At 43.5% G+C, this 24,612-nt stretch overlaps 1 protein-coding gene and 1 non-coding gene across 5 annotated transcripts in view; one reads left to right on the forward strand and one right to left on the reverse strand.

Annotated features, from left to right (window-relative positions):
- Window positions 1–24,612, reverse strand: part of WDR59 (WD repeat domain 59) — a 108,407-nt gene that overhangs the window by 21,514 nt on the left and 62,281 nt on the right. For 2 of the 4 annotated variants that reach the window (XM_060000881.1, XM_060000880.1), the window contains 8 exons: window positions 21,149–21,282; window positions 19,847–19,928; window positions 16,536–16,648; window positions 14,824–14,974; window positions 14,657–14,729; window positions 12,933–13,059; window positions 12,631–12,773; window positions 1,287–2,062 (listed from right to left, as the gene is read on the reverse strand). In XM_060000881.1, the coding sequence (XP_059856864.1) occupies window positions 1,827–2,062; window positions 12,631–12,773; window positions 12,933–13,059; window positions 14,657–14,729; window positions 14,824–14,974; window positions 16,536–16,648; window positions 19,847–19,928; window positions 21,149–21,282 (1,059 nt within the window). In that variant the 3' untranslated portion in view covers window positions 1,287–1,826. The other 2 variants (XM_060000883.1, XM_060000882.1) reach the window with 2 other exon arrangements.
- On the forward strand, window positions 17,335–17,407 carry TRNAR-CCU (transfer RNA arginine (anticodon CCU)). Its single transcript has one exon. It is a non-coding gene; the product is annotated as a tRNA-Arg (tRNA).

Raw genomic sequence — 24,612 nt, forward strand, 5'->3', positions numbered from 1 at the left:
TTTATCCACTACATTGATTTCACAATCTATTAATGGGTCCTGACCTGTAGTTTAAAACACAGCGATGCAGACTTCCCCAGTGGCGCAGCGGTGAAGAATCTGCCTACCAATGCAGGGGACGCAGGTTCGAGCCCTGGTCCGGGAAGATCCCACATGCTTCAGAGCAACTAATCCCGTGCACCACAACTACTGAGCCTGTGCTCTAGAGCCCATGAATCACAACTACTGAGCCCACATGCCACAACTACTGAAGCCCGCACACCTAGAGCCCGTGCTCCACAAGAGAAGCCACCACAATGAGAAGCCCGCGCACCACAACGAAGAGTAGCCCTCGCTCACCACAACTAGAGAAAGCCCTTGCGCAGCAACAAAGACCCAGTGCAGCCAAAAAATAAATAAATGAATGAAAATTCAAGAACAAAACAAGACAAACAAAAAACCCCACAGTGATGTACAACACTTTCACATTCTGAGACATGGAGTTATATTTCTTAAGCTAATCAATTTGGAATTGTAAAATTCTAAGAAATAAATATAGGGACTTCCCTGGTGGTCCAATGGTAAAGAATCTGCCTTCTAATGCAGGGGACATGGGTTCAATCCCTGGTCAGGTAGCTGAGATCCCACATGCTGCGGGGCAACTAAGCCTGCGCACCACAACTACTGAGGCCGTGCGCCTCAACTAGAGAGCCCACACGCCACAACTACAGAGCCCACATGCTCTGGAGCCCGTGCGCCACACCTAGAGAAAGCCCGCATGCCACAACTAGAGAGAAGCCCACGCTGCAACAAAAGATCCCTTTGTGCCGCAACTAAGACCCAATGCAGCCAAAAAAATAAAAATGAAAAATAAATAAATATAAATTTCAGTAGCAATATTGAAAAGAAGATGTCTCTTTCCTGGCACATACAAAATGGGAAGCATTGAGAATCATTCTGGAGAACTGGTGGATGCAGAGAAACATGGGTCAAAGCCTATGAAGGAGCCCAAGGGAAGAGTGGAGGCGCTTACGGGAACCCAGCCAACCAACACAGTGGCAACGGGAGACTCTCACAGCAATGCTGCCATGTAATTTCATTTTCCTTTGTTAAAAGAAATGATTAAAAAAAAAACTCTTGGGGTTGGGAAGAACCTTAAATGTCAAATTCTATTTTCTCCTGCTGGATGACAAAAGCAAATCAGCATTTCCTTTGAAAATGTGAGCGCTGACTTTGGTCCTACGCCAAACAGTTAATTTCAATTAGAAGCAGAATAAAAAACCATTCACTAAAATATCGTTCAACCTCATCTCTTTGTTTTTCAAGCGATGACTAGAATTTTATTAGCCAAGGGAGAATAGCTGGAAGAGAAATAACAAACAGAAAAATACATCTTAAGGATCCTTAAGTACATTACATATTTATAACTTAAGTATATTTTAAAAGGCCACAGTCCATCAGGTCATAAATGCATAAACTTATGTCACAGGCCCATTTGTCCACGGTCCTTTGGCTCAGGAGACTGTCCTTTGCAACCAAACTTGATCTCTCTGATGGCATCAGAAAGGATGCTGTCGTCTTAAAGGTAAACACGGCTCTGGAGGCAGGTGCTTTTCTCCAAGAAAACTTCCACCTGCCTGTGTCCTCCTCCACCGACATCCATGCCACCAACAGCCAACAAAAGAGAAGCAAAGGCTCATGAACAGCTGGCACCGTGTCAGCCTCTGAGGAGAACACATCCCTGTCTAGTTAGGGGTGGGTTCTGGAGCCTCTCTCCTGGCAGAGAGCTTGTCAACCGGCATTGACGGGTTCTCTGGGATTTCCCACAACTCCCACGGGCTGTCAGTTCAGAAAGTGCTTTCCAGCAGGCAGTGGCACCCACACCCGGTGGGACACACCTCCTGGGTCCGAAACCACTCCATCATGTGGCTGGTGTGTCCCCCATGCCCACAGGTCAGGCAGAAGTTGGACGACCCTCGCACGGCCACGTGGCAGATGGCGCACTGGAACGTGAAGCCTTTGCAGATGGTGCACTGCGTGCCCCTGACCTCACTCCGGCAGTGGCTGCAGTACACACCGAACTCTGGAGAAGGGTGGAGATGGCCGAAAAAGAGACATGGTGAGTTCAGTTCGCAAAGGGGAACCAGGCATTGTGAGTAATAACGAGGTACTCATCTGGGGGATTCTGTAGGATCCTATTAGACCCCTGCTGTTCAATTTTCTTTTTTTTAATGGCAGAACCCCTTCTTCTACAACCTCACTAAGGAGCTGCTGTCATCACCACAGTGGAAGGGTGCGGGCAGAGGGTGCAGCAGGCGCCTTGCTCCCCGAGGCCCTGGGTGGAAACCCCAGTGTCTGCAGCGGTCGAGGCTCCATCTCATTCCTCCTCCACCCCAACAGCTACAGATGCAGAGAAGGCAGTTAACAAACATTTGTCTGAAAGCACTGAAGGATCAGTCGACACTCAGGCAAGAGCTGATTGGTCTTACAATCTCTTCCCAACCTGCCTGCCAATGACCCAGCAGCCTAAGATGGACGGAGTCAGGCCACCACAGGGCTGCCCCAGCGTGGGGGAGAGCGGTTAGGACCGCCCTGCTCCGCTGGTCCCTGCCTGCCCCGAAGTCCCTGTCCACTTCAGCCACGGCCCTGGGGCCAGGCGGCCCACGTTAACCGCCCAGCTCCCTTGCTCACGCCCTGCTACCTGGAGATCCTTCCTCCTCCCAGACCGCCTTCCACTGTGCTGCATCGACTGCAGACCTTCCCACGTGCTCTACAGGCTCTTCTGGTAACGGTCCTCTCACCACCCGGCTCTAACCAAACCCCGCTGTGTCTCAGCCTCCTCCGAAGGGAAGGCCGGCTCTGTCTTACATCCTAAAGATGGAGGGGTGGGAGGGGAGGGTGGCGCATGGCTGCCTCCAGACCGTACTCTCCTCTTGAGGCTACTGCTCCCTGGCTTCACCAGCCTTTCCCCTTTCCCTCTACTGTCATCTACCGACATTCTGGACACCCACCACCCCATGCCCTGAAGACTTCTGCTCTTGGTTCTCAATCTTCCCTCCACCCCAATCCTTGGCATCTTCAAAATCCACGCCACTAACCCTCTGCACACCTGGCCTCCCAGGTCACCGTCCTCTCACCTCTAATCCACCACCGTCTCTCATTCTATCCAAAGACTTGCACTTCCATGCGATCAGCCCCTCTCTGGCTGTAGTTTCCCCTCTGACCAGCCTGAATCACACGGTTCCACTTCATAGTCACTTTTTTTTTTTTTTTTTGCTGTACGCGGGCCTCTCACTGTTGTGGCCTCTCCCGCTGCGGAGCACAGGCTCCGGACGTGCAGGCTCAGCGGCCATGGCTCACGGGCCTAGCCGCTCCGTGGCATGTGGGATCTTCCCAGAGCAGGGCACGAACCCGTGTCCCCTGCATCGGCAGGCGGACTCTCAACCACTGCACCACAGGGAAGCCCCACAGTCACTTTTTTGCAAATATCCTGAACTCCTTGGCCCCTCTCTCCCTCATGGTACCACCTGGCAAAACCTTCACCTGGATGAGCCCCATCCCTGGCCTCCTCCGCGTCAGCCCAGGAGCGTTCCCATGGGAAGGCGCACCGTCAGGATGCTCGTCTCACTGACTGCACCTCCAGGTAGACTCCTGGCTTGTGTGCAGTGGTCAGGCTCTTCCTCCCCGACTCCCAGGTGCCCACCTCACACCTCTGCCATATTCTTAAACCCCTCCCACATGCCTCTCTCTCTCTCACCCGATGGCCTCTTCCCTCCCTTCCCTAAGAAAACAGAAGCCTTCCAATGGGGGACACTTCATCTCAACACCCTCAATTCGTCACATCTCCCTCTTCTTTCACCTCCTACTGTAGAGGAAGGGTCCTGGTTTCTTTCTTCTATCAAAGCCAGCTCCTCTGCTTCACCACAACAAGTAGTCATAAAAACGGACAAATACAGACTCTAAATACATGGTAACTAAGGAAAAAATTTTATGGTAGTTCCTAGTTAAAGTAAATCCTGAGATAACCTGGTTTGAAAATTTGGGTTAAAAATAGCTATGTCTTGGGACTTCCCTGGTGGCGCAGTGGTTAAGACTCCACCTGCCCATGCAGAGGTCACGGATTCGAGCCCTGGTCCGGGAAGATCCCACATGCCATGGAGCAACTAAGCCCATGCACCACGACTACTGAAGCCCATGTGCTGCAACTACTGAGCCCACGTGCTGCAACTACTGAAGCCCGTGCACCTAGAGCCTGTGCTCTGCAACAAGAGAAGCCACCACAATGAGAAGCCCACGCACCGCAATGAAGAGTAGCCCCCGCTCACTGCAACTAGAGAAAGCCCCCACACAGCAAGGAAGACCCAACGCAGCCCCCCCCACCCCCCCCAGAAAAAAGGTGTCTTCTTTCTCTAAGCATAACTTTTTAAAAAAAAATTTCTTAGAGTATAGTTGATTTACAATGTTGTGTTAGTTTCAAGTATACAGCAAAGTGATTCAGTTATACATATATTCATTCATTTTCAGATTCTTTTCTCATATAGGTTAGCACAGAATATTGAGTAGAGTTCCCTGTGCTCTACAGTAGGTCCTAGTTGGTTATCTATCATATATAGTAATGTGTGTATGTTAATCCCAAGTTCTTGATTTATCCTTCCCCCGTCACGTTTCCCCTTTGGTAACCATAAGTTTGTTTTCAGTATCTGTACGTCTGTTTCTGTTTTGTAAATAAGTTCGTTTGTATCATTTAAAAAAAATTAGATTCCACATATGAGTGATATCATATGATATTTCTCTTTCTCTTTCTGGCTTACTTCACTTAGTATGATAATCTCTAGGTTCATCCATGATGCTGCAAATAGCATTATTTTGTTATTTTATGGCTGAACAATATTCCATTGTATATACGTATCACATCTTCTTTATCCATTCATCTGTCAGTGGACACTTAAGTTGCTTCCATGTCTTGGCTATTATGAATAGTGCTGCTATGAACATAGAGATGAATGTGTCTTTTCAAAGTATGTTTTTCTCTGGATATATGTCCTGGTAGGATTGCTGGATCATACAGTAGTTCGATTTTTAGTTTGCTAAGGAACTTCTATAGTGGTTACACCAATTTACATTCCCACCAACAGTGTAGGAGGGTTCCCTTTTCTCCACACCCCCTCCAGCATTTATTGTTTGTAGACTTTTTGATGATGGCCATTCTGACTGGTGTGAGGTGATACCTCATTGTAGTTTTAATTTGCATTTCTTTGATAATTAGTGATGTTTAGCACCTTTTCATGTGCTTTTTGGCCATCTGTATGTTTTCTTTGGAGAAATGTCTATTTAGGTCTTCTGCCCATTCTTTGATTGGGTTGTTTGGGGTTTTTTTTTTGATACAGAGCTGCATAAGCTGTTTGCATATTTTGGAGATTAATTCCTTATTGGTCGCTTCATTTGCAAACATCTTCTCCCGTTCTGTGGGTTGTCTTTTTGTTTTGTTTATGGTTTCCTTTGCTCTGCAGAAGCTTTTAAGCTTAATTAGGTCCCATTTATTTATTTTTGTTTTTATTTTTATTACTCTAGGAGACAGATCAAAAAAGATATTGCTGCGATTTATGTCAAAGAGTGTTCTGCCTATGTTTTCCTCTAAGAGTTTTATAGTGTCTGGCCTTAGGTCAGACACTATTTAGGTCTTTGGTCCATTATGAATTTCTTTTTGAGTATGATGTTAGAGAGTGTTCTAATTTCATTCTTTTACATGTAGTTGTCCAGTTTTCCCAGCACCAGTTATTGAAGAGACTGTCTTTTCTCCATTGTATATTCTTGCCTCCTCTGTCATAGATTAATTAACCATAGGTGTATGGGTTTATCTCTGGGCTTTCTATCCTGTTCCATTGATCTATAGTTCTGTTTTTGCACCAGTACCACACTGTTTTGATTACTGTAGCTTTGTAGGACAGTCTGAAGTTAGGGAGCCTGATTCCTCCAGCTCCATTTTTCTTTCTCAGGATTGCTTTGGCTATGTGGGGTCTTTTGTGTTTCCATACAAATTAAAGAATTTTTTGTTCTAGTTCTGTAAAGCATAACTGTATATATTATGTAAGACTTTGCGTTCTCATTAAAAACTGATTAGTTAGTATTTCTTAAGTTTCCTTTACTGGTTTTATTGGTTTGAAAAGATTCAACATTTAAAATTATGAAAATGTAAAAACAATGTGTTCACGTAAACTGAATGATAATAACACGTCTTTTTAAAAGGGTTGTTCTTTGGCACTTGAGATAACTGTATATGTAAACTATTCTCCACTTCTATCTGGGTAAAATGATTAAAATGTCATCTTGCTGAAAAATTCAATACATCATTAGTAATCATGTTTCTTTTTAGTGTGTCACTTAAACATAATTTCTAACATCCTTATTAACTTTAAGACCTTGAACTTATATTTCATTTAACTAACAAATAATCTTTAGGGGTGTAGACAATTTCTAAATGGATTTAAATTCCCAAAGAGAAAAAATACAAAAACACTAAGTCACTGAGCATAATCTTAATATTCTCTCTTGCCACTCATTGTTGCACATAATGGCATGACCACCAGTGAACAGTTGGTAAGAGTATGCATCCACTTTGGGTGATGCTGGTAAACATGCTAACTTTTGTCACTTTAGGAGGTACAAAGGGATGTGGAATGTGTTCAAAATCGCTTAGAAATGTACAATCTCCCAAGACTGAACCAGGAAGAAAAAGAAAATATGAACAGACCAATTACCAGTAATGAAATTTAATCAGTAATTTAAAAACTCCCAACAAACAAGAGTCCAGGACCAGAAGTCTTTACGGGTGAATTCTACCAAACGTTTAGAGAACGGTTAACACCTATCCTTCTCAAACTATTCCAAAAAATCACAGAGGAAGGAACACTCATAATTTACAAGGTCAGCATCACCCTGATACCAGAACCAGACAAAGATACCACACAAAAAAAGAAAATTACAGGCCAATATCACTGATGAACACAGATGCAAAAATTCTCAACAAAATTTTAACAAACTGAATCCAACAATACACTAAAAGGATCATACACCTTGATCAAGTGGATTCATCCCACAGATGCAAGGATTTTTCAGCAAATCAATCAGTGTGATACATCACATTAACAAATTGAAGAATAAAAACCATATGATCATCTCAATAGATGCAGAAAAAGCTTTTGACAAAATTAAGCATCCATTTATGATAAAAACTCTCCATAAAGTGGGCATAGAGAGAACATACCTCAACATAATAAAGGTCTTATATGACAAACCCACAGCTAGCATCATACTCAACAGTGAAAAGCTGAAAGCATTTCCTCTAAGATCAGGAACAAGACAAGGATGACCACTCTTGCCACTTTTATTCAACATAATACTGGAAGCCCTAGCCACAGCAAACAGACAAGAAAAATAAATAAATAAAAGAAATCCAAATTGGAAAGGAAGAAGCAAAAATGTCACTGTTTGCAGATGACATGATACCATACACAGAAAATCCTAAAGACACCACCAGAAAACTACTAGAGCTCATCAACGAATTCAGTAAAGTTGCAGGATACAAAATTAATATACAGAAATCTGTTGCATTTCTATACACTAACAATGAACTATCAGGAAGATAAATTAAGGAAACAATCCCATTTACCATCACATCAAAAAGAATAAAATACCTAGGAATAAACCTACCTAAGGAGGTAGAAGACCTTTACTTGGAAAACTATAAGACACTGATGAAAACCACAAAGCTGTCAAGTGTCTTTCCCTGAACACTGATTAACTTGGGGGATCTCAGGGAAGGAGGCACAGAATCACAGGTACAGGCTTTGCAGGTGAAACCTGGTAGAGGCGAAATGGATCATTCTTGGTTCCTAACAGACAAACTAATAAGGACAATAAAAATACTGCTGGTACATGGAACGATCAAATTATGATTCCCAAGGCTTTATGGAACCTCCAGGTGGAAGCTAACTCCAAAGGTTTAGTGTCATACAATTCTAGTTTGTTAATCACACAGAAGAGTTATGTGTGTTAATTAACACCACATTACACAAATGTAAGTAAACCCAGCCAAGTAAATAAGACATTAAATTAATAAACCAAAACAGAAAATTGCTGAATAAAATTCAGGTGGGCAGATAGGAACTGGGGGTGGGCTGCACCTTCTCTACCACCATTCTGACCTAGCGCCTCATACCTCAATAGAAAAAACAAAGACAAAAACCACCTTGCATATGGAGTTTTTTTTCCTTTTTTCTTTTTTTAAAGAATACTCTGTCTAGCATTATCCCCTCAAAATAAATGAAGCCTGGAGTCCTTTCTATAAATATCTAATCCCCTAAATGAAAACAACTTCATCCCTCAAATCTTGCTGCTGATGCGGAGTGACCCTTGCAGATGTGGTAAGTGTGAGAGGAAACTGCTGGTTTTCCACCAGGAGGAGACCAACTTGGCAACCTTGTCATATTCAATACCTGCTATTTCCTGTATTTGGGTAGTCTGACTCTTCCAAAGGAAAAACTTTAAGGATGAAATACTTAATGTTTTTGTCTGTGACTCTTCCACAATCCACACTCCCCCCTTCTTTCTGAAATTTTGTAGCATTGTTTGTAATGGTATTAGGACAGACTATTCATTCTCAAACATCATTTAAGTCTTCATGAGCTTCTGTTTCATCTCTCTGATTGGATTATAGACTTCTTGAATGACCCCCTCCCCAAACCACACCTTACAGTTCTTTGTCCAGCCCACAGAACCCAGCACGACCTTTATAGTAGGAGATGTCAATACGTCTAACTGATTGATGGATTGACACATCAGTTACGTATCTCTGTGATTCATTTATTTTCCTGGAAACTAATTTTAAAAGACAAATTGCTCCAGGCCATCATTAATCTCTCCCTGATATACTTTCTTGCATGTAGATGCTCTGAAAAATATGTACCCAAACAGCATTTTCTGTCTGCATTTCTTTACGTACGCGCACCAAGATAATCCATATTTGGGGCTTCCCTGGTGGCGCAGTGGTTAAGAATCCGCCTGCCAATGCAGGGGACACGGGTTTGAGCCACGGCCCGGGAAGATCCCACATGCCACGGAGCAACTAAGCCCGTGCGCCACAACTACTGAGCTTGCACGCTAGAGCCCGCGAGCCACAACTACTGAGCCCATGTGCCATAACTACTGAAGCCTGCGCACCTAAAGCCCGTGCTCTGCAACAAGAGAAGACACGACAATGAGAAGCCTGCGCACCGCAACGAAGAGTAGCCCCCGCTCGCCAAAACTAGAGAAAGCCCGTGCACAGCAACAAAGACCCCACACAACCAAAAATTTAAAAAAATAAATAAATTTTAAAAAAGATAATCCATATTAAAATAATCCTTGTTATTCAATGTATGTATTAGTATGTATGTATTTATATATTAGTTTGGTTTGTTTTTTTTAATTGAAACTATACTCGCACAACTTAAAGGGTCAAATTATTCTATGTATCGTGTTATGAAAAGCAGCATTCCCTTCCACTCCCACATCCATCACCCTCTAGAGGAAATTCTTAACTATTTCTTCTGTTCCTACCTCCCTACCTCTACACAACATGTTCATAAAGCTATTTCTTAATTGTCATATTTAAGCACTGTCTCTTGACCTTCCCCGGTGGAAGCTCTTTCATTCCCCAATCTCCCCAACCAGACTCATGTACCACCTGTTCCTCATCTTCCCCATGTGGTTCTATTATCAGTTGGTTGGATCAGCACTGTTTTCACATTATTTCTCTAGGTAAATATTATCAAGCCAAGCCACGTACCATGATGACTTCCTTTCTTTCTTGCACATTTTGTTCCTTCTAGAGGTAGTCTTGTTTTTCCTGTTTGCTTAGTTACATACTTATTGATAATTCATCTCCAAACATCTGAATCTTCTGTAAATACACTGAATACTGAAATACACTATATATACTGAAATACACAGATTTTTTTTTTCTCTTCTTGGAGACAATGCTCTGAAGCTCCAACCTGGACTGGTCTGTCTTCAGGTCTGTCACGTACATCTCCCTTCACCATCATCCCAACACCCTGGTTTCCTGGCTTGAATCTATTTCTCCTCCTTGGATAGGCTGAAGGCCTACTTTTACACTTGATGGATACCTTGGGTACAGAATTCTAGGTTAGAATTCTAAGAGATTCTAAGAGGGTCATTTTCTTGAGAACAGGGAAGGCACTGCTGCACTGCTGTCATCTAGTTCCAGTATCTAGTTCACTGCTCCCGAGGAGTGTGATGCTATTCGTATTCCTACCCTTTGTATGTGACCTGTTTTCTCTCTCTGGAAGCTTCTAGGATCTTCTCTACATTCCTGGGTCTTTCCTCATTCGTATGCTAGCTACGTGGCGGCCCCTTTATTGGGAAATGTGTCCACCTTCTTTGGAGAATGAACTTCCGTTTTCTGCTGGGGGAGAGGAAGGGTGGTAACTGCTCTGCAAACTAGGAGTGGGGATCTGGGGACCCTAGAAAGGCCATGACACAATACTCCTGTTTCTGACCTCACCTTCATGCCACTTGCAGAGGTGCGCGGTACCACTAATTCCTGAGCCACCCGGGGGTTCTGCCATGTGCGTTGCTGTTTTTCTGCCTGCCAGTTCAGGGCTCAGCTTTCTCCCCGTGAGATCAGGTATCACTAACCTATCTGCCCCACCAGGTCCCAAGTTTTACTGCCAACATTACTTCTCCTCGCATGGTTGTGTCTTTACAGAAAAGCTCTATGTAGGCACTTCGGCAGGATCTGGGAGAGAAAGGAAATCAGTGTGTGTTCAGTCCACTCTTGTATCTGTCTTTCATGTCACTCTTTTTTTTAACTGGTACGCGGGCCTCTTACTGTTGTGGCCTCTCCCGTTGCGGAGCACAGGCTCCAGACGTGCAGGCTCAGCAGCATGGCTCACAGGCCCAGCCGCTCCACGGCATGTGGGATCTTCCCGGACCGGGGCACGAACCCGTGTCCCCTGCATCGGCAGGCGGACTCTCAACCACTGCGCCACCAGGGAAGCCCCATGTCACTCTTTAGAAAACATCTCTTCTCTTAGCTTCTTTCATAGTACAGTCTTGCTTTTCCTCAAAACTCACTGATATCTCACTCTAAGTCTCTGTTTCTGGTTCTTCCTCCAAGACTCAATCCCCAAGTCCTGGTTTCTCTCAAGGCCCAGAGTAAGTGGGCTCTCTTATTTGCTCCTCCCATCCTCTTCCTCTCCACCCCCCAGCTCCCAGGTAAACGCGCTCAACTCTCACAGCTTGAACACCACCGACATGGGGAAGATTCCCACATTCCTAGTTTTAGCCCTGAACTGTCCTTTCAGCTCCAGACTCATATCCAACTGCCTGCATGACTTCTACAGTCTGAACCTCACCAACATTTCCAATTGTCCCAAACTGAGTTTTCAATTTTCTTCCAATCTTTTCTATTGTAGAATATGGCACCACCATCTACCCAGTTGCTTGAGCTGGAAACTTGGGAATCATCTAGGCTTTGCCTCTTCTCCTCAAGCCCATACCCAACTTGTTAGTAAGTCATATTGAGTCTACCTCTAAAATACATTTTTACTCCACTCATCTCTCTCCACCTTCACTGATGTCACCCAGAGACTAGGCTGTCCATCTCTCTCTGACTACTCTAAGAATCTTCAGATGGCCTTCCTACCTCTGCTTCTATCCTCCTCCAACCCTTTCTTCCTATAACAGCCAAAGGGATCCTCTTATAATGGAAACAAGAGCACATCACTTACTTTTCTTTTTTTTTTTTTTTTGGCCTCACCACACGGCTTGCGGGATCTTAGTTCCCTGACCAGGGATCGAACCCGGGCCCATGGCAGTGAAAGCACAGAGTCCTAAGCACTGGACCACCAGGGAAGTCATATAACTTACCTATTGATGTCCTTTGAAGTTCACCATTGGACTTAGAATATAATCCAAATTCTTTAGCATGACTCTCAAGTCTGACTATCCTACAGTCTAATTTTACATCACTCTTCTCACTCATTATGTTCTAGCCACACTGGTCTTCCTCCACTTGTTTAGAAGAACAAGTTATTTCCCCCACGGACCTGCTCCCTCTGCATGGGATGCCCTTCGTGCTGCTCTCTCGCTGCATGTGTGGCTCCACCCCATCCTGCAAACCTCAGCTCCTCAGAGAGCCTTCCCGATACAGCTTGACACGTCTTCTAAGATTCTCCCCCGCTGCTTCCCTGCCCCAACACCCCTTTTGTTTGCTCATAAATACTGATCACAATTTGTAATTATATTTTTCTCTCCCACTGGTCTGTGAGTTCCACCACGGGAAGGAGTGAGTGTGCTAGCACTGTGGCTGAGAGGAATTTGATAAACATTAGTTGAATCACTGAATAAATATCCCTACTTCCAATCAATATCTGAGGATTGTATGGAAAACTTCTTCCGTTACAATAAAAATGTAATCACCTCATGAAATGCCAGGGTTTTCAGAAGCTTGAAACAGGCTCAAAATGCTTCAGAAATTTCTGCTTATAAATGAGAAACTGGAACTTCATTCCAAGTATTATGTTATGGGCACATTAAATTATAGGACTTTTCAGAGAGTGACGGGAACAGAAAGAAATTCTTACTCACCGATTCCTTTGTGAGGATCAGGAGGGCAGGAAACAAACTTCAGCACTTCAGCTCGTTTCTCCCTCAGACCCCAGCGGTAGAGGATTTCTCCATAGCATTTCTTAAAGTCATCAAATTGCTGGGTATTGGCGGGGTCCAGAAGCCTGGATCAAATTCAAAATTCCGGTCAGTTCCTTTAAGAGAAACAAGCTCAAGGCCAAACAGCACTTAGTATAACAAATGACACATAATGTGCTAAGAGTCCTGATTTTGGAGAATCTAAGCGTCATGAAATTGCAGCTCCCACCCGCGAAGGTCGTTACCTTTTATTTTTATCGTGCTGGTCACGCTCTCGCTCACGAGGATCACTGTAGGTCAGACTCCCAAATCGGATTTCTTCTGGTGAGGACTCTCCCCAGGGTGAAGATATGTGCTCTGTCTCTCTTCCCACTGAAAAAATTCAAATGGAAAGAGAAGATGAAAATCAGAGAAGGCATGGAAATACCTGAAAACTCTCATAATGTACTTGTGTCCAATTTACTCCCTGGAAGAAAGATAAGCTAAGTTGAAGATCCTGAGAAATGGAACTAAACAGAACACTTTCTTAGCCTTACCTTTTTGTCTAGGTGTTTACTATTAAGGTAACTTGATAATTAAGTACACACATAATGATTAAGCAAATTATGGTAGAGATGATGTAGACTGTTAGGCAGGCATTACTTATAAAAACTCTTTAAATGACATGAGAAAATGCTCATGACAAAATCAAAAATGGAACACAAAAACCACAAATATAGAATGACCCCCCCCCCACACACAAAGATTGGAAGAAAATGTTCTGGAATGTTAACAGATGTTATTTCTAGGTGGGGGAATCAATGATTACTATTTTCTCCACTAATGCTTTTTGTTTTGTTTTTCTTCACTGGGCAAATAGTACTTTTGTAATCAACAAAACTAAGATCATTTTTAAAAAGAAATTTAAAATATCCAGAAAACACAAATACACTTCCTCGTTAAACAGACCTTTACGGCCACCTGGAACCAGGCTCAGCTTTATTTCTCTACCTTGAAGGAGGTACGTGGGGAGAGGGAGGTAACAGGAAGTGGCAGATGATTGGGAAAGGGGCTTGTGCAGGAGAAAGGATAAGGGTTAGCGTTTGTGGGGGGACACTGGGAAGTCCCACTGTCAGTTTCTTAAGGTTACAAGATGGAAAGCAACCCAGCAAGGCAGAGAGACCAGAAACCAGCCTGTTCAAACACGAAAAGCCCAGACCTTGCTGACTACAGTATCCCCATCATATTCAATTTAAAGGGCAATGAGGTGGGGGGGGGCTTCCCTGGTGGTGCAGTGGTTAAGAATCCGCCTGCCAATGCAGGGGACACGGGTCCGAGTTCTGGTCTGGGAAGATTCCACATGCCACAGAGCAACTAAGCCTGTGCGCCACAACTACTGAGCCTGCGCTCTAGAGCCCATGAGCCACAACTACTGAGCCTGTGTGCCACAACTACTGAAGCCCATGCACCTAGAGCCCATGCTCTGCAACAAGAGAAGCCACCACAATGAGAAGCCTGCGCACCGCAACAGAGTAGCTCCCGCTTGCCACAAGTAGAGAAAGCCTGCGTGCAGCAACGAAAACCCAACGCAGCCATAAATAAATACATTAATTAATTAATTAATTAATTTTTTTAAAAAAAGGGCAAAGAGGGGGAATTCCCTGGCGGTCCAGTGGTTAAGACTCCAAGCTTCCACTGCAGCGGGCCCAGGTTCGATCCCTGGTCGGGGAACTAAGATGAACTAAGATCCCGCAAGCTTCGCGGCGCACTGTGTGTGTGTGTGTGTGTGTGTGTGTGTGTGTGTCAATGAGAAACAAGGAAAAATATGGAGAGTATTCATCAAGTAAAGATTACATATTAAATCGCACACCACATTTAGAGTATAAAAACCCAGCGTGGAAACTAACACACCACTGTAAAGCAATTATACTCCAATAAAGATGTTTAAAAAAAAACAAAAAAACCCAGCGTGGGCTAAGGCCATACCAACCTATGTTCCAGCCACCAGTGTTGAATCCTGGGTCGGACATACTCGAGCAGGAACCAGAGGATGTAAAGCTGGGCTGCAGAGCAAACAGGAGCAGTGTGAGAGTGCCATTCCCCGTGACGGCGACCTCTGGGAAAAGTCAAACTCACACCAGGAAACCCCCAACTTACGTATCGACTGTGGGACACCACAAGGTTAGATGAGCGGCTGGGAAAAGGCCCGAAGGGGTTTGGTATCCCCTGCGGCCGAGACTGGGCTTCAAACACACTGCAGAGCATAGCCAACGTCTGCACGTCCCGGAGCCGGCAGTAATGAGCCAGCCTGGAGAGAAAGGGGGCAGGAGAGGAGAAGTCACGAGAAGGCCAGGGGGAAGGATGACTGTCACGACAGCGGCGGGTTGTTGCCATCAGGGTCGGATGTCAGAATTTTTTTTTAAATTTATATTATTGAAGGATAGTTGATTTACAGTGTTGTGTCAATTTCTACTGTACAGCCAAGTTCTTCAGTTATACATATATATACATTCTTTTTCATACTCTTTTCCATTATCATTTATATAGAATGGATAAACCACAAGGTCCTACTGTATAGCACAGGGAACTATATCCTGTGATAAACCATAAAGGAAGGGAGAATTCTTGATTCTGCCTCCAAAGCCCCCATCAGGAACGAGGGCTTTCTGCAGATCCGGGGGCGTGATCGACTTTGAGTTTGGCTAAATTTGTTTTGGAATAACATGTATCTGAGTATGACACATGACCTAGATATAACCAATCTGAAAGCTCCTAGCTGGCAACCAGGCCTGGGCTCAGACTTGAATGGAGCTTCTTCAAGAATTAAGGAGACTCAGCTCACATCTGAGTGAGGCCATACATGCTCTCTCGGCCTCCCCAACTCCAAGGAGGCATCACACTGCTTCCTGGAGGGGTTCTATGTCCTCCATTCATATGACCTAAGGCTACATGGAGGTGCTCAGAGAGCACGGTGCCACCACAGTATGGGGAGCAGGTCACAGACTCGGGAGGTGGCATTATGAGTCTGAGCTATTAAGTAAGAACAACAGGGGATAGTTTTACCTTTTAGGTCCTCACATCCCCTTTGCTCCTTTCAGTACAACTGTGCTAGACAGAATGTGAGGTAGAGGTCCCAGGGACTTGACACTTTCCTACCAAGCAATGTCTAATAGTTTTAAGGTGTTTTCACACTATCTCATGAGCCTCATATGAAGTGGGTAGAACAAGCACCATGAGCAACCTGAAGCATAAGCACGTGTCCCAGGTCTGGCCTCAACGAGTAGGTAAAGCAAACCTCCACCTGAAGGAAGGAGCGCTTTTCCATCTCTCTGTCAGGACCTGGGCCTCCCTGTCTTGGAACCTCAAGTGGTTTTTCCTGGTTGTGAATCATTCTGCACACTGTATTTCCAGTTTGCCATATTTCAGTGCAATAAATCAAACACAAACTCAAGGTTTTCATAAACTGTCTAACAGGGTGAATGCATCGTGGCCTTTGGAAAACACGAAGGCCAACGTGCAATTCTCTAACCTGCTCTCAGGGGCGAGATTCTATAGCACCCAAGAAACTTTCTACCTCAAGAACTCAAACTCCTGTGTTCAGACTGATGTACTTCTGGGCCAAAGCATAACTCTCTCAAGGACACATGAGTCCCAAAGCCTTGTTATAAATGACAAATACGGTATAATTCCTTCTGCTCTAAGAAGTGAGTTCTGTACAGAAATTATAGCAGCCCTAAAAGGAAGGGTCTCACTTCCTCTTCTCATGCCTCAGGCCTTTGTACTTTTCTCTTAGACAAAAACACTGAAAGTGTTTACAGACCTAAAATTGACATCACTCATTTTCCTCACTTTTAGCGCTCAAAACCTACAGGGACTCCAGTAGCTGTCGCCCAAATGGATGTCGAGCCCAGGGTGTTTCCAAATCTGGGTCAGACTTCGGACCAAGGCAAAGATCCGTAGCTACTGTAGCCAGCGACCAAACCTGCACAGATCAAAGAGAAATACCCACACTCAGACTGGTGAGCACAGGACCGCGAACCACGAAAGAACCCCACCTCCTCCTCCACACACAGCCTAAAGCCTTGCTACTCTGGGGGCGGCCAAAGCTGGGAGCTTACTGAAATGCAGAGTCTGACACCCCACTCCAGACCTACTGAAGCAGAATTTGCATTTTAGCAAGATTCTCGGGGGACTTGTGTGCACATTTGAGAAACACCAGCCTTAAAAGCTTTTATGAAGCAGATGACAGAGGAATGACACCATGCAACAACTTCCCTGCATGGTCTATTTAACCACTGACTCATGTGACTTTTTCTGCTGCTTCATTAGTGAACTGGCAGGGAGAAAAAAATGCATTCGGTATCACACTTAAGATTGTCCTTTGCCCAAATAATGAAAAACCTTCCATTACAAAAGTTTCAGTATACTCTCTGAAGTTACAGAGAAATAGGCCAAGAAAAAATAGACTCGGCTTTCTTTTGGTTGACATCAAATCTGAGGAATATCCCCAAACTTGAAACCTCACGGGGCTTGGAGTCCTCAAGCAGAAACTAATGTCCATGACGTGTCTACTAGATCCAAGATTTAGCACACACTAAATGTAAATACATCACACCATCAACAGAGTCCCCTCCCCTCTATACCTTTAAAAATGGAATACTGGGGACGTCCCTGGTGGTCCAGCGGTTAAGACTCTGTGTTCCTAATGCAGGGGGCCCAGGTTCGATCCCTGGTCAGGGAACTAGATCCCACATGTGTGCCACAACTAAGAGCCCACACGCTGCAACTAAGCAGCCCGCATGCTGCTACTGAAAGATCCCACACGCTGCAACTAAGACCCGGCACAGCCAAATAAATAAATAAATAAATATATATATATTTTTTAATGGAATATTATTTTTGGGAAATCTTTCTTACTAGCAATACATCACTGTATGCCCACCAACTGGAAAACACTACTAGACTCTGAGAAAAACCCGAAAGGAAGAAGACACAGACTTTGAATCAAGGAGTTTAAAATAGAAGAAAAAAAAGAATAAGCAAATAAATATACTGAAAAACAGGTATAGAAACACATCAGATATGTTAAAAAAAAATCAATTAAATCGTGTGGCTCCAGTGTACTTAAATAACCCCCACAAGTATTGGTTCAAAAGAAAAATATTCATTTCTATGATCAATGGACCACCTGGATGGTTGCTGGAAGAAGTTCATAGGTTTCTGGGATAGGAAAGGATGTTTACTACCCTGGCTGACAACTTGGGCCCATTATTTCCTCACTTGTAATACACGTTTCCTAAGTGCCTTCAACAGAAATAGTTGACAGGTTTATTCCTGTAACTCTTATGCAAAACAGTAGACACATCATCTTCAATATGTGCAAAAAGAACAACAACAAAAAATTCTCCAAGCATTTGCACTGATGTCATTTCCAGTCCGTTAAGGAAGACCACACCACAATGATGACTGCAATTGCAAAAACAGCAGCATAATTTGCCACATACTGGGTATTTACATCTACCAGATACAGGTATGGAAACTGTATGCATATTACCTTATTTAGTTCTCATAAGGACCTTAGAAGTATTGTTCCTATTTTATAGTTGAGGAAACTGAAGTTCAGAATGATTAGGTAGCTGCCTAGGATCACACAACATGAAAGGGACAGAGCCCAGATGTAAACCCAGGTATGTCTGAACCCCAGGGAAGGGTCTTTCCACTTCACTCGGACTAGCCTGAACTTCCAAATCAACCCTGCCATAAAAGTCCTAAAAACTTAAAAGAAAAAAAAAAAAACACTTTAGGAAGTAATTTTTCCTCAGATAATGTTTTTTCAGCACGTGAACCAATCTTCTCATCAACCCTATGAGGCAATTATTCTCTTGGGTCTCATCTGACCAATATACAGAGGCTGAGAGAGTCGGAAATACTTGGCCCAGTGTTACACCATTACGGAGCAGAGTCGGGCTGACGCCTCCTGTTAGAAATTCCCCACTATTTCCACGACTCTGTTTTGCCTTCTTAGTGTTTGCAGAATTTTAGGTGGCTGGGTCCTTAGAGAAACAGATTAAATCCATGACTCTAAGTTTCACTTAAAAGGGTTTGCAGCAGAGACTTGACGGTGTTTACTAGGAGACAAAAGGAAATCTTAGGGATTTTTCAATCAGATAAAAATCAAGGGGAGGCCTTAGCTCTGGGTCATTTGGAGGGTTACAAGGAAAAAACTGAGCAGATAGGACAGCAGCTCATACTTTCCATTGCTCAATCTAATCCTCATACTAAAGAATAAAAGATGCAATAGACACAGAACATAGATTAGTGGTTGGCGAGGGCTGGATGGGGGAAGAGGGGCTTGAGCAGTGACAAGAGGTGTGGGGTGCCTTTACAGGGTAAAGGAAATGTTCCAAAATTGTTTATGGTGATGATTGCAAAATGCTGTGAATATACTAAAAGCCACTGAATGTTACATCTTAAATGTGTAAATTGCATGGTCTATGGACTATAATCTCAATAAAACAGTTTAAAAAAAAAAAACACCAGGAATTCCCTGGTGGTCCAGTGGTTGGGAATCCACGCTTTCACTGTGGAGGGCCCAGGTTCGATCCCTAGTCAGGGAACTAAGATCCCGCAAGTCACATGTCACAGCCAAACAAACAAAAATAAATAAATAAATAAATAACAAAAAACCTCACCAATATAGGAGCAACTTGCTTAAGCACTGATGTGTTTCTGCAAAGATGAAGGAAATTTTAATTCTTGTAATATTACACCTTGCTTTAAAACTGAATGTGTCTCTATCTTAAGGAATGCCTTGGTAAACCTTTTATGAAATGAAGCATTCTTAAAAGTAAAAAACAAACAAAACAGAACTGAGGGTGTAAATGGCAAAGATAAAGACGTCCAAATTTACGTACTAACAATCACCCTGCCCTAGAATAGAAAAGGGATGTTATAAAAACACTTAGTAAATGCTTTAGGACCTCCTCAACTAAGCACTAATAAGAAAAACATCTAAGGGATTTAAAAAGCTGCTCTAGCCCTACAGTTTGGCAAAGAAAATGGGGAAGAAATTACAAAATAGGAGGTACACCTTGAAATGTCACTAAACCACAACAATAAAGTGAAAGGAACCTGCTCCAAGAGAAAAATCCAGATCTCCAACAAAAGGAATGGAAAATACCTGGACGAGATCCTTCCTTCCAACAAGCAAGGCAGAAGTGGCATTCTTCTGACATGTTTCTTGAATATCATTCACATTCAATCTGAAATTTAAGAAGAATTAAAAAGTTTCTTTCCAGTTGACTTCTAAATCAATTACTCCTGGTTTAACAAATAAAGTAAAAACTGCCTCTTTGGTTGTCACTCAAAATGTTTTATTTGTATTGGCCTTAAGCTCTCTTTCCACGTAACATGGAGAAAAAGCTTACCTACAGCAGATGTTACACTGTGAGTTCAGGCCTGGGGAAGGTGAAATTGCTTACCTCTTCGAAATCAGGAAAGGAGGCCAGATTCAAAGAACAATTTGCCAGCTAGCTTTTCTGGGGAGTTCCCCAGGCTTAAGGGTTGAATAAAAATTGATTTAGATATGTATAATGCTGACTGCAGTTTCTAACAAGGAGTAATGTGTTGTACATAAACAACAAAATAAATATTTTTTATTATGTGTTCAAGTTCAGGAAGAAGGGGAACCACAGGTCAGCAGCTTCTGTGTGCCTGTCACCCACCTCCCAGCTCCCTTCAACCGAAGTAGCTCTGCTTTTAAACTGTTTTACATATTAAGTACAGGAGGCAGAATCCTGAGACTGTGCCCAAGATTGCTGGCCCCTGCTGTACAGGCCTTGTATAAACCCTCCCTTTAAACGGGGTCAAGACCAGTCAATACTGATGACATATCACTCCTGTAGTTGTCAAAAGGGAGATTCTCCTGGGTGGGCCTGACCTAATCAGATGAGACCTTAGAAAGACAGTGAAGCATCAGTGAGACACTTCTGCTGGGCTTGGAGAAGATGAAATTCCCTGAGTTCTCCGGCTGCAAGGAACTGAATTCTGCTAACAACCTGAATGAGTTTGGAAGAGGACCCTGAGCATTGGTTAAGACCACCACGCGGCTGACTTCGTAATTTCAGCCTGGGGAGACCAGAGCAAGGACCCAGGTAAGCCACGCCCAGACTCCTGACCCAGAGAAACTTTGAGATAATAAATGTGTGTTGTTTAAACGCTAGGTCTGTGGTAATTTGCTATGCAGCAGAAGAAAACTAATGCACTGGGCCCCTTCTAAAAAGGATTCCAGTATCTCAAAAACTAAAATAAACAGGGAGTTCCCCAGTGGCCTAGTGATTAGGATTCCAGGCTTTCAACTGCCTGGGTTCAATCCCTCGTCAGAGAACTGAGATCCTGCAAGGCACGGCCAAAAAATAAAATAAACGACTTTGATATTCATATCTAAGTGGGAAGCACGGCATAGTTGAAATTCTGAACTTACATGTATAGTTCTCCCAATGACTTGTGAACAGGAAGAAGGCAGGCAATATCCTGAATGATCACTTTCCCAGCAGCCTTGATTGGTCGATTCCCAGAGTCCGATCCCTCACGCTTACTTTTCCATCTCCTTGATTTCTGGGGGAAATGACAAGATATAACTAATGGGGACTTCGATGAATGGAAACCTACATTTGCAGAGCACACCATAGTTGGGTCATTGGTAATTTGCAGAGACCTTGCATTACATCATGCCCACAATTATATGAATCAGCATCTGTAGAAAATAAAAGGATGACAAAGGGCATTGAGCTCATGGCCCAGAATCCTAAGAGGAAAATAAGCACCTACTGCAGTGCTATATACATTCTGCAGGTGCTCAAAAACACCTGGAAGCCAGAATTTAAAAAAGAAAGAACAGCAAGTAAATAAGTTAGTAAAGACCACAAAAATGTGGGAGAAGAGCAACTTTTAAGGTTGGGTTCAGCCCTAGGTTCAAATTCTTGCTTGAAACTAATTAAAGTTTTTTTTTTCTTTCCTTTTCAGACAATTTAAATTGGATTTGTTGAAATTTAATTCAGACACAGCAGTGTGGGATCTGCAAACTTTCATCTATGGGAGGCAGACACAGAAACTGAGCAGCTCAAGAAAAGTTACCCTGTCTTCCCTAGCAGATTTGAATTATTTCTAAAAGTGATCATTTAGAATGTCAAAAATACCTGAGCAGAGGGACCTGGGTAATGGATGTGGAAGATCATAAGCAATTATCCTATTTCCCCAGAGCCTTCCCTACAAACGGCTACAGAGGAGCCTGTATGTGGGAAATGAGAGACGCCCTGGAAAATGAGAATTATGAGAGTGTAGCCCCATCTGGTATCTTCAAAATGACGACCAGCCAAGGGGGCAATATTCTATTTTATTTTATTGCCAGAAGTTAGAAAGGGGGTCGCCAAAGTGATTCATCTCAGGAGGGAAGTGACATATTTATTATTAACAAAGGAGGCAAAAGGAACCAGTGAAAGGGCCCTGTAATGTGGAGTCAGAAAACCAAGTCTTACTGGTCTTATTAACACATGCCCTGTCTCATTGCGATCCCAGGCACGTTCCTTTTTTGCGGTGAATTCAGGCTTGTGTCACTCTGTCTTTGCTCACTGGTAACTCTGGGCTCCTGATAAGCTCTGTGGTTCCAATCTCACAAGGTTAATCAGGGGACAATGAAAAGGTGAGATTGCAAAGTGTCAACTGAAAAAGTGCAATTTAAAAATCTGTAATTATTATAAATGTCCATAAACTCTCGGGCATGTAGAGTATATTATTATTTAGATGGTTCATAGATAAATTCGTTTTCCACCAGTGATTTTGATACAATCACTCTTCCATAAATCAGTCATGGTCTATATCCAGGCATTTCTGACCGTTCACGTCCCATCTAACGCCCAAAGTTGTTCAACGCACGTAACTTCCCATAGGATTAGTAAGCAGCATGTAACCTGCTAAACCCAGGACACCCGGACTCAGTGCATGGCAGGTAAATGTAGATGTTTAGCTAAAGTATTTGAATTGTTCAACATCGTTTGTAAATACATATGCTATCAATTTGGAATCTTAACCTATTTGGTCTTAGAAGCAGTTCAGTTACTATGTATCCATACACAAGTCATTATTCTGCAACACAAGAGGAAACTGCATCTATTCTTGGGGGCTAGTAGCCCTTCAATTCTCTGCTGGCCTTGGTTATTTTCTAAAGAAGAACTGTGATGTGGGTGCAAGTAAGGGGTGAGTGTGCTAACGAGAAAAACGGCCTGTCAGGATGGGCTGGAGCCAGGCAGCGTTTACTGACATTAGACTGTGCTGTCACACGTGCCCTGAGCACTAGGACCAGTTTTACAGAGAGTAACTCAGCATACACCGACCCTGCAGTGATGGGACGGCACAACATGGTTAACTAGAACACGGAGGGCATCAGTCCATAAACTCACTTCACTGTGACTTTTATCCAGACCTCTGGAAGTTTAAGAATCCTGGGAAATTACATACCCACAAGGCCCCACATAATTCGTCATCTCCAATGACATTTAGGGTACTGGATTTTTTTTTAAAGGCAGAAAGAAAAGATCTACATTCAAAAGATTCCATCTGGAATCAAATAGGATCCATCTAATTGGGTCTTCCAGGTTTGTTGAAAGGCTTCTAAAACAGTTCCAGGCACTGACTCTGGCTCCTTATTACAAAGAGAAAATAAGAAGCCCTTCAACAATTGAGCAATTCACGACAGATCCATTTAACTGAACAGTGGAAACCAATGGACACCTCGTGAGGGATGGGGTCTACAGCTTTCAGACCACACTGGAAACATCCACAGTTGCCTGACTTTTTAAGCAAACCCAATGAAAGCATAATATTAAGGCCCATGTGCCCGAAGTGGTTCATTTGCAAATAGACTAGTTCACGTCAGAATGTTTTTCCTAGCAGACTTGAAATATTTCTAAAAAGGATCATTTTCAGAATGTCAAAAATACTTGAGCAGAGGGACCTGGGTAATGGATGTAGAAGAAGATCACGAGCAATTATCCTATTTCCCCAGAGCCTTCTCTACAATGGCCAGAGAGAAGCCTGTATTTGGGAAATGAGAGATGCCCTGGACTTCATCAATGAGGATGTGAGCTTACTCAAGGCCACACTCCTAAGAGCTCAGCTTTGAACACAGGTTCTCAGGCTGCTAAGCCCATACTTGTTAACCTGCTTTTAAGAGTATGATTTTAAATTAAAAAGGGGGGAAAATTAAGTCCTGACTAAGTTACCTGTTAATATGTAAATAGTTTGATCCATATAAAAACAGATCCATTTCTGCATATACAGAGATCACCTGATTCCAGTGAGGGCTGTCCAACACACCACTGTCTACAATTACTCACTTCTGAAGTCACTTCTCTGCCAAGCGCTGCTGAGCCAGAGCAACGTGCAGACGCAAGCAGCTCCTGTGGCTACAGGGCTTAACACGCCAGGCTCAGGCCAAGGTGCTGTGTTCCAGGCCAGGCTCATGAGCCTGAACCTCGCGCCGTTTAACTTCCTTTTTGGATTTGTTAGGATTCGACACATTCAGAGAAAAGAAAACTCAGGGTCCCAAGAGATGTCTCAGGGCTCTTCTCCCATTTGCAGTCTTGGGTGACAGAGATTGGCAGAAACGGGCCTGTGTGAGTCATCAATAAGTCCTGGATGAAAATGTGAAGATAGTGGTCTGGGCAGCTTTCTGCAACTACCCTTCACAGAATTACAGAAGTCACTGTCTGTATTTCCTGGGACTTCCTTGTCAGCTTCTGGAGACACCAGGCTTCCAGGTGCTTCTCTGTTTGCTCTGTGCTGATGCACAGGTGGTGCTTTACGGAACTCGATAAGCTGCCTTAGAGCCTACAGTAGGAGGAGATTCCCTAACACAGGATCACCCTCATGATAGCTGCCACCAAGAAT

This window comes from Delphinus delphis, chromosome 20 (genome assembly GCF_949987515.2).
Source record: "Delphinus delphis chromosome 20, mDelDel1.2, whole genome shotgun sequence".
Lineage (NCBI taxonomy): Eukaryota > Metazoa > Chordata > Mammalia > Artiodactyla > Delphinidae > Delphinus > Delphinus delphis.